The following is a 15,537-nucleotide window of genomic DNA, read 5'->3' on the forward strand; positions in this document are numbered from 1 at the left end:
GACTATATTACTCGCTTTTCTTCCCGAGGTTTAAAAAATCCAAATCCGAATCTTGATCCGAATGATTCCCTGTACCACGTTGAAGTCTAATCCAGTATAGCCCAGTATTGGCCCTAGTTCCGAATTTCCTCCTGTTCAAGAGATGCGGTCCTCATGAGGGTAAGGGAAGGACCGAATAAAACTCCTTGCGCCGTGTCAAGTATACTCCGCCTCAAGACAGGCGCTATAATAAGAAACTGTTCCCGCCCATGATGATGTGATTTGGTGTGACTGGTATTAAAGTAAAGATGTATAATGCAAAGAGTCGGGCTTTTCCGTGGTGGCCTAATGATGGGTGGGTATGTGTGAATCTGCTAAGGAATGATCGTATCGTTGAACACCTCGATATCTTTCGCCTGTAGAGGGGGTTTGCGAGTTGTAGATCCGTCGACAGGTAGGAAAAAACACAAGTCTAGATGAAGTAGGCAGCGACGATGCCAGCAACGACGAGAGAGCCGACAGAGTTCTGGACGGCGGCAGCGGTGGGCACGGAGGTTGGGTTGGTGATTGTGCCCGAGGGCGGGATCGGTGTGCGCGTGCCTGGTGGGTAGCTGCCGGACGTGGCGGTGGTAGGACGACCGGAGCTGCCTCCACCGTTGCCGCCGCCGCCGCCGCCTCCACCTCCACCACCACCGCCGCTCGTCGGAGCAGTACCATTCCCAGGAGGCGCAGGACCGCCGCCGGTACCGCCACCACCACCACCACCACCACCGGTTCCAGTAGGTCTAGCCGGACCAGTGGTACTCGTCGTGCCATTCACAGACGACCTTGGCGGCGGCCCAATCGGATACGTAGGCCGCGGGACATACCCCGTCCCCGTCCCCGTACCAGAGGCGTAGGGCGTGCAGACGCTGGGCGGAAGCTGGAAGGGGCTCGGGGACGCGTAGACGACGCAGTTCTTCTCGCAGGCGGCGTCGCCCGAGTAGGGCTGGGACATCCAGCAGAGGGACGGGTTGACGCCCAAGGGGAACTGGCCGGCGAGGTTGTCTGTGCAACGGCCTGGTTGGCCGCGGGCGTTTGCGTCGCAGCGGATGATGATTTCTGTTCCGAAGGAGTCGCCTGCGCAGAAGGCTGAGTTGGGGCGGGAGCAGATGTATTGGCCTGTTGTTGCGTTGCTGGGTGAGAGTGGTGGTGTTAGTGAGGGCGCGGACGAAGGGGGGTTGAAGGGAGAGACAGGTGGTGGTTGACTTACTATGTGACTTGGGCAGAGGCCAGTGCCGAAGCGGCGAGGATGAGGGTAGCGGATGTCTTCATGTTGATGCTTCTCTGGTGAGTCGTCGTCGTGGTAGTGAAGACGGCAAGGTGGAAAGGGCAGAGGCAACGAGGATAGACGAAGTCTTTGTGTAAGTAGCTGAGCTCACACAACACGAGGGATACAAGTTCATGTGCTGTGGTGTGAGATATGAATGCTGATAATGAGAGAAACGGAAGGGATGAAGGTGGTCACATCCGTGATCCATATATAGATGGCTAGGTGTGTGGAAGCATGGGAATCTAGTAAGTACTAACTAGTGAAGGGGGGAAACAGAAGAAGCCATCTTCAGGCACGGAAAGGAAGAAGAGTCAAGATGGCTGGGATCGGCTTTCGGAAGCTAAGGCGAGGTAGCGCAAGCAAACGTCGAGTGGAAAGTCAGCCTTGGCTCTAATCCATTCACCCACTCCAGAAAACGATGGGAGTGGAGAGATCCGCTGGGCTCGGAAAGAAACGAAGACGAGAGAGAGAGAAAAGCCGGCGACGGCGCTGAGACAGACGTCAACTGCGATGGCGAAGTCGGGCTGGAGGCTGGCTGGTAGCGGCGCGTTGGTGGTGCGGGTTTGCCGATTGGCGAATCGGGTTGTCGTCGGCGTCTTTTCTTGGAAGATTTCTTCACCGGCCGACTTTGGATAAGGTACCTTGCCTTACTTTAGGCATTTGAGGTGGTAGGTAAGTCACAAGATTTTGGTTGCCTCTGAACCTGTCTTCTGCAGTCTGGGCAGTAGGTATTCCCAATCTTGCATTGTTCTGCAACCGGAACCCCGGAAACCCCGGGATGCGTGAGTTTCGCGCAGCACGCAGAGAGGGAGCAACGGAGAGGAATGAGAGTTACGATGGCAGGCCAAAGGGGAACCTCGCTCCCCCTCGTGCCAGTTCCCTGTCATCGGCCGCGTGTTTTGCTTGTAAAAGGAAGCAGAGTCATTTTCGATAGAGCAGAACTGCATCGCTGATATCACGAGCGACGCTTCCAACCCCTCCCTGTAACGTATTCCTTCATGGGATGAACTTGCGATCCGACTCTTGCTTACAGGACTTCTCGCCATTGCTCTTCATGAATATGATACAGACTGGTCGGGGATTTTATTTCCCGCCTCTGTTGGATTTGAGGATGATGATCGTATCTCGTCTCCAGAAGCTGGTTACTTGGATACAGCTCGTACGATTAAAAAAAACCCACCAGCAATCGTGTGTAAACCTGCACACTGACACGAGATCTACAAACGACTAGGTAATCGTTCTCTCATCAAGCAGTGAGACAACTGACACGAATGCAAACCTGAAAGTGGCCGGGGAGAGGGGTGGGACTGCACGCGCACATTCCACACCCGAGAACGGTTGCGAAGTGGTGTGTTAGTGACTGAGAGATACACACGTGCAACCCGTCAAGCCACCATTATCGTCGCCAGCTTGTGTGGCCTGTCCACTACGGAAAGAGAGGGAAAAAAGAAGAAGACAGACGACCGGGTGCGTGAGTGGTGTTGTTTCGATTTGCGGATTGGACTTTTGGGAGCAAACGGATCATTTGCCCAGCATCGCTTCAGGCCATGCCCGTTCGCCAATATCCATTTCCCATACTCTGAACCACCTGGCACCTAGGATTCAGCAAAAAGTTGAGAGCTTCTCCCGTGCGACAATCCAACCAAGACCTGATGCAGCATGACATCAAACGCCTCGCAGAGTCAGCTGGGACTGAGACCCGTAGTGGCGCGTGGGATAGTCGGCCTTCCTTTCCGCTTCATCAACATCAATGCCCCTACACTCGCTGAGTCATCTAGATCTCCGTCAAGCGCTCTTCTACCTAGGTGGGCGTTGACACCTAATCCCATTATCGATCCCATTCTCTTTGACTCGACCAAAAAAAGCATCTTCTAATACCTGAAAAGTAGTGGTTGCGCAAACTTGTCCTAGCACAAAGTTGGCGTTACCAGCTCACTGGAATGCGCCCCCGGCCATCCTTTCATCGCTAGCAGCTTCGCGTGCCGCCCTACCGCTACCGCCTAGGTTAGCCCTGCGACGAAAATAGAAACCCCAACACTTAAAGTCCCTGTCGTCCACGGGCGGGGGGTCACAGATGATGGAGGAGGCCGCCCCGCCGCTCCCGAAGGGTCCGGGTCTGTGCGTGTTCCTTACTTTCTCGCTCATGCTCTGGATGAGGCAGGCTGAACATTCCAGTACGGAGACGCGTCGCGTTTCGGGCGCGCGGTGACCGGGCATTCCAGCTACGGGCTGCAATTGAAGTGAGGGGTTAAGACGTAGGTAGACAAGCGTGACAAGGAAGCGTTGAGTCGAGTGTGATCTGTTCAGCTGATGCGCCAGGGCTGTGTCGATCAATGGACACAAATGTCGTTTCCGCCTTGAAGACCAGGTACTCCAATTTGACATGAAGATCCGTTGCTGTCCCTTCAGCACGTGTCGTCGCAGCCCATATTCTGGACCCAGACTCGGTAGGTCGTCAATGAGAATGTTCAAGGCCTGTGAGATGGATGCGAAGACTGTCCAAATCCCAAATCATTCATTCATTGACTACATCCAACTTGCAACTTAGAACAACAACGTCCGCCAACTTTTGCAGTCACAACTCCAACCTCCGACAACGCCTGTACCAACAAGAGTACCACGTTCCACCAACATTGCTTATAAAGTCCTGCCGTTCATTACGGGACAGCCGTCTTGTTTCTTCCTCACGATCATGCTGCAATGCTTCTTCCTCAGAGCTCCTCGTAGACCTCGGTCTGGTTGACCATGGCGCTGAGGGGGCCACGCTTGACCATGATACTCATGATCTCGTAGAGCGCATCAGCGGCGGCCATGGTAGTGTGCTCGGCGTTCGTATCGTAAGCAGGCTATGTCAAATGAATTAGCTTTCTGTCATCCCGTCTCCTGCAACAGCAGCATCCACGAGAAGAACTTACAGCAACCTCCACGATATCAGCAGCAATCAGGTTCAGGTCCTCCAGTCCACGGAGGATGGTGCGGAGCTCGCGGGTGGACCAGCCGCCCGTCTCAGGCGTACCGGTAGCGGGAGCGACTACATGCCACAGTTAGCAGATATTCCTCTGGGTATGTCAAACATTTGATCACTTACAAGCAGGATCAAGGGTATCGATATCCAAAGAGAGGTAGACGGGGTTCTTAGTGCCGACACGCTCAATGATCTTCTTGATGATGCCATCCGTGCCGATCTTGTCAATCTCGCGAGCCTCAACGATCTCAAAGCCGCAGTATCCATCGTTCTCGTAGTCACTGGGTCCGCTGAGCGTCGTGCGGATACCAGCGTGGATGTTGGAGTCGTTGCGCAGCAGACCCTCCTGGGCGGCATGGTAGAAGTACGTGCCGTGGTTGATGCTAGCGACCTCTGAAGGAGAACCGCCAAAGACCTTGGGGCGCCCTGTACAACGTAAGTCTTGCTACACGCGCCAGTATAGATCAACCAACTTACAGGTATCGAGATGGCTGTCGAAGTGGATGACAGACACGGGACCGTAGGCACGGTTGATAGAGCGCAGCAGGGGTAGGGTGATGGTGTGGTCACCACCCAGAGTGATGACACGCGGTAGGGTGCGCTCGTTTTTCGCAGGCCCCTTCTTCGCCGCATCTGTAGCAGGCTGGCGAGACAGGATCTCAAAGTGTCCCTCTTCGATCTGGTGCAGAGCCCACGTGTTATCGTACCTTATGTCGAGTTAGCAAACGGCCGAGTAAGGTGCGTGCTGGCTTCTTACGATGTGACCGGAATGTCTCCGCAGTCTAGGACGGTGGCCCAACTGTTGAACGGGTTGGTGGCCAATGGCACATTGTAACCTCCGCTGCGTGGTGTAAGTATTCGTCCTCGCTCGCAATTAGCAGCTCCGAGTAGACATGTGCTTACTAGAGGTTCAGACGGCGCGAACCCTGGCGAATTCCTGACGGGCCAAAGCGAGCACCAGGGCGGTACGAAGTACCAGTGTCAAAGGGGGCACCTGTGTCGTGTAAGTGCCGTCCATAGTCAATTGCTCTACGCCTCTACTCACCAATGAAAGCGATGTCGTACTTGACGTTCTTCGCGCCGAGACACGGCTGGTACGGCAGGCGACCAAAGGTAGAAATGCCAGAAAACACAGAGTCGGCCTATGATGTGTAAGAGAGTGCTCCCGAGCTACCTGAATAGCGTTCCTACCTGAGTGCCACCATCACCCGGAATCGTGTTATACCAGAGAGACTGGTGAGGTCCGGACATTGACTTCTGAGGGTCGTCATGGTCGCCGTGACCATAGATGGTTGCCGCAAGGCAGAGTGCGAGGATGCTTCGAGAGACCATGATGCTGACAGTCGACTATACGGTGATTTCAGATTGCAGCTGCTGCTCAGGGCAAAGTCCAAAGTCCGTCAAGGGGAATGGCCTCGACTTTATGGATCTCGGCGAGCTGCAAGATCCAGGTCTATGTCAGAAGCAGATTGGCCGAAGTTCGACAGCTCTTCTCCACGCATGATGTTTTATGGTGGGCATCAGGTATGGCCCCTGGACCGGCTCGCAAGCTTATCGTCGACGTATTAGCCACACCACAAGAGCTCCCTGAGACGCTCACTGGTCAATGGATAACCATCAGACGCAATGTCGGTCAAAACGATTAACGTGTTCGCGTTAGGTAAAGACCAGGGCCGCGGCAGACGTTGCTGGCAGTGCGGGGCAAGAGATAAAGCTCCCTCCCCCTTCTTCAATGTCATGATGCTTGCAAGATCAGCGCAGATGCTTGGTTCAAGCTGCGATTGGCTTCGAGTACCCGGCCTCTGTACTCCGGACGGAGAACCCTCAGATCAAGCGGTGCTGCAAGCAGTGGCAGGGTTCTACCTAGTATAGTACCCAGGCGCCGTCGGCGAAGCTATTGCCGTGGGGAGGACGGTCCAAGTGTCTATTCCTAGGTTGTTAGGTCCTGGGACAGACGGTTTGGATGCTGTGAGTAAGGCGGGGTCAAGTTGGAGTGTTGTCGGTATTATGATGCAAACTCTGAACGAGATAAGCCAGAATGGGTTCCCCAGATGCACCTTCTGCAGGGCCATCGGCTGGGTCTTGAAGAACAAGTCCGTAGCGTTGACAGCACCAACCCGGTTCCGCGGGGAAGCGGCCGTTGAGCTGGTGCGAGTAGAGTCACCTCGACCAATGGGATGGCTCTGAACAACATTAGCTCATGAGTCGTTGTATGCGAAGAAGCCTTCTCCGATCTCCAACAGAGTCCTGGTTCTTTAGAAATGCATTGGTGAAGAAGGGTTCCTCAGATGGGAGTCCTCGTCGATGACGTGGGGCAAGCCGCAGCTCCCACGCGGGGCTGATAAGATAAAGCTACGACACGCTAACACATGCAAGCTGTGCTAGGCGCTTACCCGAATAGGAAAACCAGCAGTAACGGCCACCTCGGTGCACTTGCAACCCGTCATGCACACTTTGCAGGCTGCTCGCCTGGAGAGAAATCGACAGCGGTGATGAGATGCGACATGGTGCAAGACCGGTTCCGGAGAGCAGATAAGCAGAGCGCGCCACTTGCCCGGAAGTCGGCTTCATCGGCGGCCTGTCACCGTATGCTGTCCCTTTGAGATCGATAAGGATTATTTGGTAGCTCACCTCACGCAAGGGCATCAACGACCAGGGCCATATCTGTACTTAAAACCCATGAGTTTCTTCTCCAAGCTGAGGTGATCAGCCTGCGTGTTCAACCCATCCATGAATCTCAACGAAGGTTTGAGTCTTGCCCCGGCCCATCCGCACGTGCCGAGGTGCCGGATCCGTCATGGCCTCGCCGCTCATTGAAAGTCCTGTCGTGAGTTTGTTGACCCACAACGGGCCGACTCTTGACTAGCCAGCCCGGGTGTTCACGGCGGAGCCCGGGGGTGCTCCACCCCGGCACCATCCCGCGGCCGTTGAGCTTTCTCCGGCTGGAACATGCCGACCCGGCACCCCTTTGGCTGACAAAGAAAGCGAACAGTTCGGAAGTGTTACTGTTGAAGCGGGACATCAGCCCGACTCGGAAAACCTCGACCACTGAAGACAACACTCTCAGCGTGGAAGCTTGTAGGAATGGCACTCACCAAATCCAGTCTCATTTTCCAGGAGCACCTTTCCAGTGTAGCGGCAATTGTCTTTTTACTGGTCTTTTCTTCTCATACCTCGGCGGGGCGAGCCGGTATCTGTGTGCCGCTGGTCTGCAAGAATGGCGGTGCTGCCTATCGCAACTTTTCAAGTCAGTCTCCTGTCCCTGTGCATCCTTTGCAGTGGCTCTGTTTCCGAATCTGCACCTTGTCTCATGCAGCAAGCCGTGGCAGATCGCTGATTCGCTTCGGGGCTTGTTGGAAGTCATGCAGGTGTGGAAGAGGACGCCAAGTTGCACAGTTTTGATTTGTCTGAGGCAAGCACGGAAAAGTGATTACGACTTCTTTTGTTGCTGCATCTGCGCTGTTTTTGATCTATACGGGAGACCGGATGGCGTTCACATGGCGGGTTGGAATCGCTTATAACAAGACATCCTACCTGCGAGATGGGATGCTACCTACCTTACCTTACGTTCGTCATCTCCCAACCAGTCAGGAAGGACGCATCATCAAGAAGCTTGGGCAAGCACAAGTTGCGTGCTGCCATAGAAAGCGAGGACAGACTTGGCTGCTTGACTGGACCGCTCTCCAAATCCATGCCCTTGAGTTGACAAGTGCTAGGCATTCCCTATTGGACGGCATGACTTGCAGTACATGTGGCCGAACCGGTCGGAGTACCTAGGGCATGTTGGAGCAGGTGAGGGGAAGGCCAAGGCGAGGACAGACGCACACGCACAGGCACACGCACAAGAATACCTTCCGCACACACCAAGGTACTGACAAGAGTAGAATATGGGTGGGAGAGAGAAACAGGAGGGAAAGGGGAGAAGAGCAGGCGAATGCAGCAGAGAAGAAAAGTTGGCATGGCTTTGCAGAAGAAGGAAACCACGCCTGCAGCACGATGCAACCACTCAAGCAGGTTCCAACCTATGAGCAGCCGTTGCGACCTTGGTGCAGATGGACTTGTTGAAGGGCGGATTGGGCCGGGCCCGTTTTTCCCGGCCGACTTGAGCCCGCGTAGTGCGCTACGGCGACAGTTGGGAACTTGGGATGGTGGAAGAGTTCCTCATTCGGCCCCCCTGACGGAGCTACTGCTGCTGGGCCACACGCGCCTACCTACCACAAGTACCTATCCTGGTCAAGTTGCGCATCACGAGACGAACTCAATGCGACTGGAGAACAAAGGGGGGGGGGAGAGGGGGACGACGATATCAGTAGTAGAAGGGGGAAAACTGCGATTGCAAGTATCTTGGATCATGGTTGGGGAGTGAAACATCCTCTAGTATCTTACACTGACACGACTGACGGGACTCTATCGAAAAAGCCGAGGTGCTTCTGGGTACGGTTCTTCTTACTTAGAAGTCACTGGAAAGGTACACGTAAGGTAGGGCTGTTTGCCTGTTCGTTCCTTTCCCCGCCACCCGAATTTTCTCTGGCCAACTTCTGCCCTCTTTTGGACTTGAGACTTCCATGGAGCGCGACCATGAAGTACTACCTACCTGACAGGAGGAACCTAAGCTACGGATACTAGGACTCTCCTTGACTCGGCAGGTTTGGAAAGGCCCCGAATCCACCGTCCACGCGGAACACGCACAGTTTGCGACGGGGGCTGCCCAGTCTTTTTTCGCGCGCAGCCGTCACGAAACGAACATGTTGGACCCACGTCCCATTGGACTGAGATGCGCTTAATGTGTTTTTACTGGCAGTCGCAGTGGAAAGGTACATGGCATGGAACAGTCGGGTCTAAAGTACTGACCTCACCAGACTCACCTCGACCTCTCTTCCTTACCTTACCTCACCTTAGGTACCTACCTCAATACCTAGGTAAGGTAGGGTTCCTAGCACCTCAATGATGTAAAGTATCATGTACCCATTTACCGGCGCGCAACGCCCCGCCATTCCTCTTTCTCGCACCTATCGCCAGCTTTCCTCCTCGCCTGTCTCTGTCTCTGCAACCCTCTGCCACCACCAATCTTCTCACGTCCGGATACATGCCGCTCCGTCTCTGTTCTGCTCTGCTCTGCTCTGCCCTTGTCTCTTCTCCCACCCCAAAGGGCGCTTTCTCTTCATTTGCGTCAGACCCTTTCCCGCCCTGCCAATCATCCTTCCCGTCTGTCTTTTCTCAACCCTCGACTCTCTCCGTCGTCTCAACCTCCTGAAGCCGTGTCCAGCACCAAAATAGCGCCAGCGTCCGTCCGCAGGCCGCAGGAAGCCTTGGATTACCCTTTTCACCTCCTTTTCACGCTTCCACCAAGGCCGGCCGAAGCGCAGCGTCAATCTCACATATCATCCCGTCCTCTCTGTGTCTAGGCCCCCTACGCCTAGCCTCCTCTCCCTACGTCGGTCTGTGCGACTTGGTCCCGATCGGACCGCATCCCACGCCCTAGTATTCGTCTTCGCCTCATCCCCCTCCTTCTCTCTCTACACAGCACAAAACACGGGCCGTATATCGTGACCACTGCGACCACCTACTCTTCACCTCAACCACAGAGATTCCGTCTCATATCGCCAGGTTGAACCACCTTGAGGATTGTGTTCCGTCTCATCGCTTCTGTTGTCCCTCTCACGACTGCCATCGCCCACTGGACGTCACTGAATTCCGACGCGATTCACCAACCAAGTCTTTCCGATTCAATGTCTCACGCCTACCCTTAAGACTTTCTCGTCTCTACCACCAGCGTTTTTCAATCTTCACCTTCCTTCACTCGGCACTCCGAACTGTCCAGCGTCGTACTGTCGGCTACTCACTTCTTCATCTCAAGCACGAACACGCTCATGAACTTCACTCTGCTCAGCATGCAATTAACTCTGGCCCTTTCCCATCCTCGCTAACCTGCGAAGGGTCAACGTGTGTGCATTTGAAGCGCGTCGCATGTCCATGTAACGTTTTCCAACAACCGTCCTTTGAAATGGCTGCTGCTACGAGCCTCAACTCCGCCGCCATGTCGGTTCGATCTAAGAAACACGTCTCGACCTTGCCTGCAGACGGCTTGCAGGCGCAAAGAATGTTCAAAAAGCATAAAGTGTTACCGCACCCTAGGAGACATGCGAGCGACTCTGCGCATTCCTATGAAGTGCGGTCGACGCCTAGGAAATATGACCTTGACGTGGATGCTGTAGCATCGCAAATGCGAGGGCCGCAACACCAAAGCCCCCAGACACTGAGACACCAACCTAAGCGGATAGGCAGTGGCCCGGATTTGCCTCCGACACCGCCTTCCCATTCGCGAACCTCATCGAGCACACACTCTATCCAGCATCCGAGCCCAGCGCCCGCCGAACCTCATGCGCCGGAATCACAGACACCAACAACTCCAGCGCGCGCGCCAGCCACTCCTCCGAACCAGAAAAGTCCACCAACGCCTGACGTGACGCCGCCTCAACCTGCCACTCGCCCTAAGGCTGTTCGACCGATACCTATCGACCGCACAGTATCGAAAGCTACTACTGTCGAGTCGCGGACTGAGTCTTTTCGAACTGCCAGAGAAGAGCCCTTCTCTTCTGAAGAGGACTTGCAATCGACTGTCCGGCCAAATATTCTGTCAGCACGAACTTCCCAGAACACAGTCCGTCGCGTTTCCGAGCCTCAGGCAAGGACGCCGCCCCCAGTCGGTTTAGGCCTGGGACTGGAATCACCTTCTGAGAACCTTCCAACTCCCAAGGCCAAGGCCGACTTTGGTAGCTTTGACGGAGAATGGGCCTCAAATAACGAAGTGGAACAAGAATGGGATGACAACCTGGGCAGAAATGTTACAGTAAGAAAGAGGCGTACTAAGCCCGAAGCCCCGCCTCGGACTGGAAGGCGGAGGGTCGAGATTATCGAAGACCGCGTTGTTACACCGACAAACGCAACCAAGGCGGTGCGCGCTATGTCCCAACGAGACAGGGCAGCTTTCTACGCACCTAGCGAAATCGCTTGGCCCAACACTTCGACCCCAGGAAAGACAGCTGATGCGGACTCTCGCAGAATGTCGGGAATGTCTGCGAAGTCTGCAAAGTCAACCAAGTCGGTTGCCTCGACTGTTGTCGAGGCAATCTTGGTCGAAGCTCCCTCAATCCCCCAGAGAAGGCAGACACTCAGACACGTCCGAAAGCAATTTGGGTTGAGGGATTCAGGCTCTGATCTGTCTCCCCTCAGCTCTGCCACAAATTCAGCTGTTCAGTTGGAAGGAAGTCCGAGGCGATCTAGGGCGCTCACTCGTCCTAGCGAAAGCCGTCATGACAGTTATGCCTCGAACACCACGTTCAATTCGATTTCAAGTAGCAAAGCACGCAGAGAAGTCTGGAAGAGCGGTGGCATACCGGTCATTGTTGTTCCGGATCGTCGATCGTCCAAATCTAGCCGGGAGCCGTCCCTCAGGTCGACCAGCAGTAGGCGATCCAAAAGAAGTAATAGTATCGGTTCGACGACTCGTACAAATGGACCAAGAAGTCACGACTTGCCTACGCCTGTATTCGAGCGTCTAGGGCGAAAACTCCGCTCAATGTCCGAATCAGATGGATCTGACCAACGCACGATTGACTACCCGCCTGTCATCCCGAAGCGTTCTTCCTCCTTATCTGCTCCGACCAGCCGTAACACTTCGCGCGCTGGCTCACTCACCGCGGAAAGTTTGAAATCTCAGAACGCTTTGTTGAATCAACAGCCTGGACATGAAACGAGGGTACCCGCCTTGACCCTCCAAAGAGCAACCTCCTCTGAGACTGATAACGGCCACCATCACCGAGACCACAAACTTAACGTTGACCGTCATGGTGATCCCTTCTTTGGCAAACGGCTGTCTACGCAAAATACGCCCTTCTCAGCAGCTTCGGTAGAAACCAGCGGCACTGCGCCCGAAGTGTCTGAGGCCAAGGCTGTGAGCTTGTACCCTCATCAGAACTCATCCGTGCTTGTTGTCAACCACTCCAACAAGCCATCGGAGGACTCCGAGGACTCGCAGACAGAGAGAGAGTTGCCACAAACGCTCCAGAGGCCTACGATCATCACCACTGGACCAGACGGCGAGTGTCCAATCACACCACCGCAGCCTCAGCATTCTATGGACGACGTTGATTCACCACTCCGCAACCCTCGTGCGGCGCCTCCGGTCCCTCCAATTAATCCACCTGCGATTCAGTTCATTCCCGCAACGCCTTCGGGGCTAACCCCCAATCATGAGAGACAACGCAACATGGGCAACTATTTCGAGGCGATGGAGGAGGAGCAGCCTCAGCGGAGTAGATCTGTTATCAAAAGGGCATTGGTCCGACGACGAAATTCGGAGACGTACCCGCCCAAGAGTGGCAGACCTGGGCTGCTTACCAGAACCTTTTCTCTAACGAGAAGAGGATCAAGCTCTGGGACCCGCGGTGAGGACCATTCTGCCGTAGAAGAACCATGCTCATGCCCGGAATGCATGGCCCCGCCGCCCGAGGACGACCGGTTGCATCCGCACTGGCGACCTGCCTACTCAGATCAGGAGGACGATGTATGGGAGAGAGAAATGGAGGACGAGCCCATCAGCCAGGTCTATCGATATCCTCCTATCGACAATCGGCCGAGCCCCCGAAGACGTATTAGCGAGCGGGTGAAGAAGACGTTTGCCATTCTTCCTGCACGTGGTGAGGATGACGTCTACTCTGGATATCAAAACGAGCCTGATCGCAGAACCATCCGCCGGACAGACAGCGGGAACCTCCGGGTCATGAGACGCCGTGGCAGCCTCGACTCTCTACGCGATCAATCCCCACCTACCTCGGGGCCCTCCACGAGGCAGAAAGACAACGACCGCGACGCAGACGAGCGGCCGAAACGAAGACGTCGTTTCTCGATCTCGGGCACCTTAGAAGGGTTGCAGAACCTTCCGCGACAGCTGAACGAGCGCAAGCGAGAGAAGAGGACGCAGGAGCTGAGACAGAAGATCAGCGGGCCGCGCGAAGTGAGAGACGGCATGGGCGACGTCCTTCGAAGGAACTCGTATCGCGGCCCCCCAAACGAACAAAATAACTTGCCAGTCGCACATTTTTGATGCGCTTCCAACGTACAAAATTTTTCATCACTACAAATGATATTCCATCTGGAGCAGTTTTCAACGAGTAATATATCTGGGTGCGAAGCACCAAATGGGGAGTGCTGGAGGAAATCAATGGGATTATTACGACTGCTACGAACGAACGCTTTGGCTTTTTTCATCTTTACGACTACAGAATCTTTTTAACGACACAAAGAATTGTTTTCTTCGCGGATTCGGGAGAGAGCTGATGCCAGGAGGGGGAGCAAAGTTTCGCACTTGAGACATTCTCTGACGATATTGATGACACATGATGTTCTTGGACCGGGAGGGCCAGGTGTTGATGAACGATTGAACGCGCGCTGTCTGCTACAAATAAAGAGGGACTTCTTATTATTGTATCATATAGAAAAAATTGCTCGTCAAGATACCATTTTACTCAAGTTTCTTTACTCAAGCCTCGGAACGAGAAAACAGAAAGAACCTCGACCCTTTCTGAGTTGCGCAGGATGGAGCTTTGGCTTCTTCTATCTTGTTTTTGAATGTGATATACCATGCCATGTCATGAAAAGTTTTTATACACCCTTTGCCCTGAATATGACGCCTAAACACCAAATCCCACTTGTACCAAGAAGACACGTGCCCCCGTCCCGTGTGAGAGAATGCCGCTTTTTTACCAAGGTAGTTTCGCTGTCACCAAGGTGGTAACCAAGCTACACTTTACCGCCTGTCCTGACCCGGAGGACCGCCACCGGGCGGGAACGCGCCAGGGGGTCCAGGTGGGAACGCGCCGCCGCCCGGCATGCCGGGGAACTGGAAGTTGGGGGGCAGGCCGCCTGGCGCGCCCGGGGGCGGGAATGGTAAGCCGGCTGGGAGACCTCCGGGCGGGGGGAACGGTAGGCCTCCGGGGGGCATTGGTGAGCCGTTGGGGCCGGGGGGGAAGGGGGGCATGGGAGGCATGCCGCGGCCGCCTTGTCCTGGGGCTAGTTACGGATGTTAGTCTGTGAAAGGCTTTGGAAGAAGGGTTCCTGGTGGGACTTACGTGGGATCATGCCTTGAGGGAAGGGTGGTGCGCCGGCGGGCATGCCGGGGAAGGGAGGTGGGACACCTGTGGAGGGGGATCAGTTTAGTACGTGATGCAAAAAGTGCCTGTCGCCATGGGATGGCACTTGGATAGAGGGGTGGGAAGGGTAAGGTATGTACGAACCTCCTGGGAAGGGGAACGGCGGCGGGAAGGCCGATCCGGGCTGGTTTTGTGGCAGCATTGGGTTGTTGTGGGCTTGGCCTTCTGCGGCGTAAGAGGAGGTGATGGAGTCGATGACGGACTGGGCCTTTTCGTGGCCGATTTCTAGAGACGAGGAGAGTATGTTAGCTTCGATGTGTCGCGGTGAATGGGCAGGAAGGAGGAGCCGTACGTTGGTAGTAGTCGACGACGTTGCGCAGGTGGTTTCGGCCGCTGTTATGCGCCTTGCGCACACTCATGGAGTCGTGCGTGAGGTACACATCGCAGTAATCGCCTAGGATCGGAGATGTGTCAGTTCGGGCTGGAGAAGCTTCGCGGTGGACCGTGGGGGTGGTTGAGACGTACAGAAGACTGGAACCTCATGTTAGCTTTGTCTTTGCAGAGATACTTGGAGCAGATCGCGACTTACATTTAGGCATCTTGGCGGTATGATCTCGTTTATTGGAAGATGCTGTATTGAATTGACGAGGTTCCAATTTAGCAGCAGTTCAGTGGACAAAAACCGGATTCCTCAAGCTACAATGCTGCTTTTGTCGCATCGCGAAGTTGAGAGGCAGCGCGCCAGGCACGAGCAACCGCCACACCCAAAAAGCTGCGAGGCTATTACGCTCACGTGAGTGCCAAGGCGCGAGGCTGCCCCACCCACCGAGCCCAATTGGCCCAGAGCGGGCAGCCTCTACCCGTCCGACAGGGGTCCTCAAGTGGTCCAGGCTTTTTCGAACGCGACAGATTTCCAAAAATCCCCAAAGGTGGTTCCTTGAGGCCCATAGCTCTCCTATCGCAGTTGTGTCCTCGTTAGCCCAGGGAGCTCCTTCAACGACGCAATTCCCACCACCCACGCCAGGCTGTTCTTCCTTCCCCCCCCCGCAACCACGACCGCCGACTTGGCCCCGACCTCGAATCGATCGAATACTAGCTTAAGTTCTCTTCGAACTTGAGACGGACTTTTC

General features: G+C 54.9%; 5 protein-coding genes across 5 annotated transcripts; 2 read left to right on the forward strand and 3 right to left on the reverse strand.

Annotated features, from left to right (window-relative positions):
- Positions 1-451: 451 nt before the first annotated feature.
- Positions 452-1,293, reverse strand: BDP55DRAFT_625940 (uncharacterized protein; the record flags this gene model as incomplete). Its single annotated transcript, XM_060571557.1, has 2 exons — positions 452-1,154; positions 1,232-1,293. The coding sequence occupies 2 exons, from the start codon at positions 1,291-1,293 to the stop codon at positions 452-454; spliced, it is 765 nt and encodes a 254-aa protein (XP_060436107.1).
- Positions 1,294-1,801: 508 nt separating this feature from the next.
- On the forward strand, positions 1,802-2,648 carry BDP55DRAFT_625941 (uncharacterized protein; the record flags this gene model as incomplete). Its single annotated transcript, XM_060571558.1, has 5 exons — positions 1,802-1,852; positions 1,948-1,963; positions 2,008-2,073; positions 2,325-2,479; positions 2,523-2,648. The coding sequence occupies 5 exons, from the start codon at positions 1,802-1,804 to the stop codon at positions 2,646-2,648; spliced, it is 414 nt and encodes a 137-aa protein (XP_060436108.1).
- Positions 2,649-3,709: 1,061 nt separating this feature from the next.
- On the reverse strand, positions 3,710-5,735 carry BDP55DRAFT_128013 (agmatinase 1). The gene is made up of 8 exons (XM_060565490.1): positions 5,448-5,735; positions 5,302-5,398; positions 5,160-5,250; positions 5,014-5,097; positions 4,734-4,963; positions 4,380-4,682; positions 4,207-4,322; positions 3,710-4,137 (listed from the first exon to the last, which is right to left on the reverse strand). The coding sequence occupies exons 1-8, from the start codon at positions 5,586-5,588 to the stop codon at positions 4,003-4,005; spliced, it is 1,197 nt and encodes a 398-aa protein (XP_060436109.1). The 5' UTR covers positions 5,589-5,735; the 3' UTR covers positions 3,710-4,002.
- A 4,558-nt stretch (positions 5,736-10,293) lies between these two features.
- On the forward strand, positions 10,294-13,362 carry BDP55DRAFT_540150 (uncharacterized protein; the record flags this gene model as incomplete). Its single annotated transcript, XM_060568097.1, has 1 exon — positions 10,294-13,362. One exon carries the CDS (start codon positions 10,294-10,296, stop codon positions 13,360-13,362), a length of 3,069 nt encoding a protein of 1,022 aa, XP_060436110.1.
- Positions 13,363-13,732: 370 nt separating this feature from the next.
- Positions 13,733-15,253, reverse strand: BDP55DRAFT_642648 (U1 zinc finger-domain-containing protein). Its single transcript, XM_060573467.1, has 6 exons — positions 14,997-15,253; positions 14,933-14,938; positions 14,760-14,861; positions 14,552-14,692; positions 14,387-14,452; positions 13,733-14,327 (listed from the first exon to the last, which is right to left on the reverse strand). Exons 1-6 carry the CDS (start codon positions 15,004-15,006, stop codon positions 14,065-14,067), a joined length of 588 nt encoding a protein of 195 aa, XP_060436111.1. The 5' UTR covers positions 15,007-15,253; the 3' UTR covers positions 13,733-14,064.
- Positions 15,254-15,537: the final 284 nt, after the last annotated feature.

Source organism: Colletotrichum godetiae (assembly GCF_030913485.1).
Source record: "Colletotrichum godetiae strain CBS 193.32 chromosome Unknown BDP55scaffold_2, whole genome shotgun sequence".
In the NCBI taxonomy this organism is placed as follows: domain Eukaryota; kingdom Fungi; phylum Ascomycota; class Sordariomycetes; order Glomerellales; family Glomerellaceae; genus Colletotrichum; species Colletotrichum godetiae.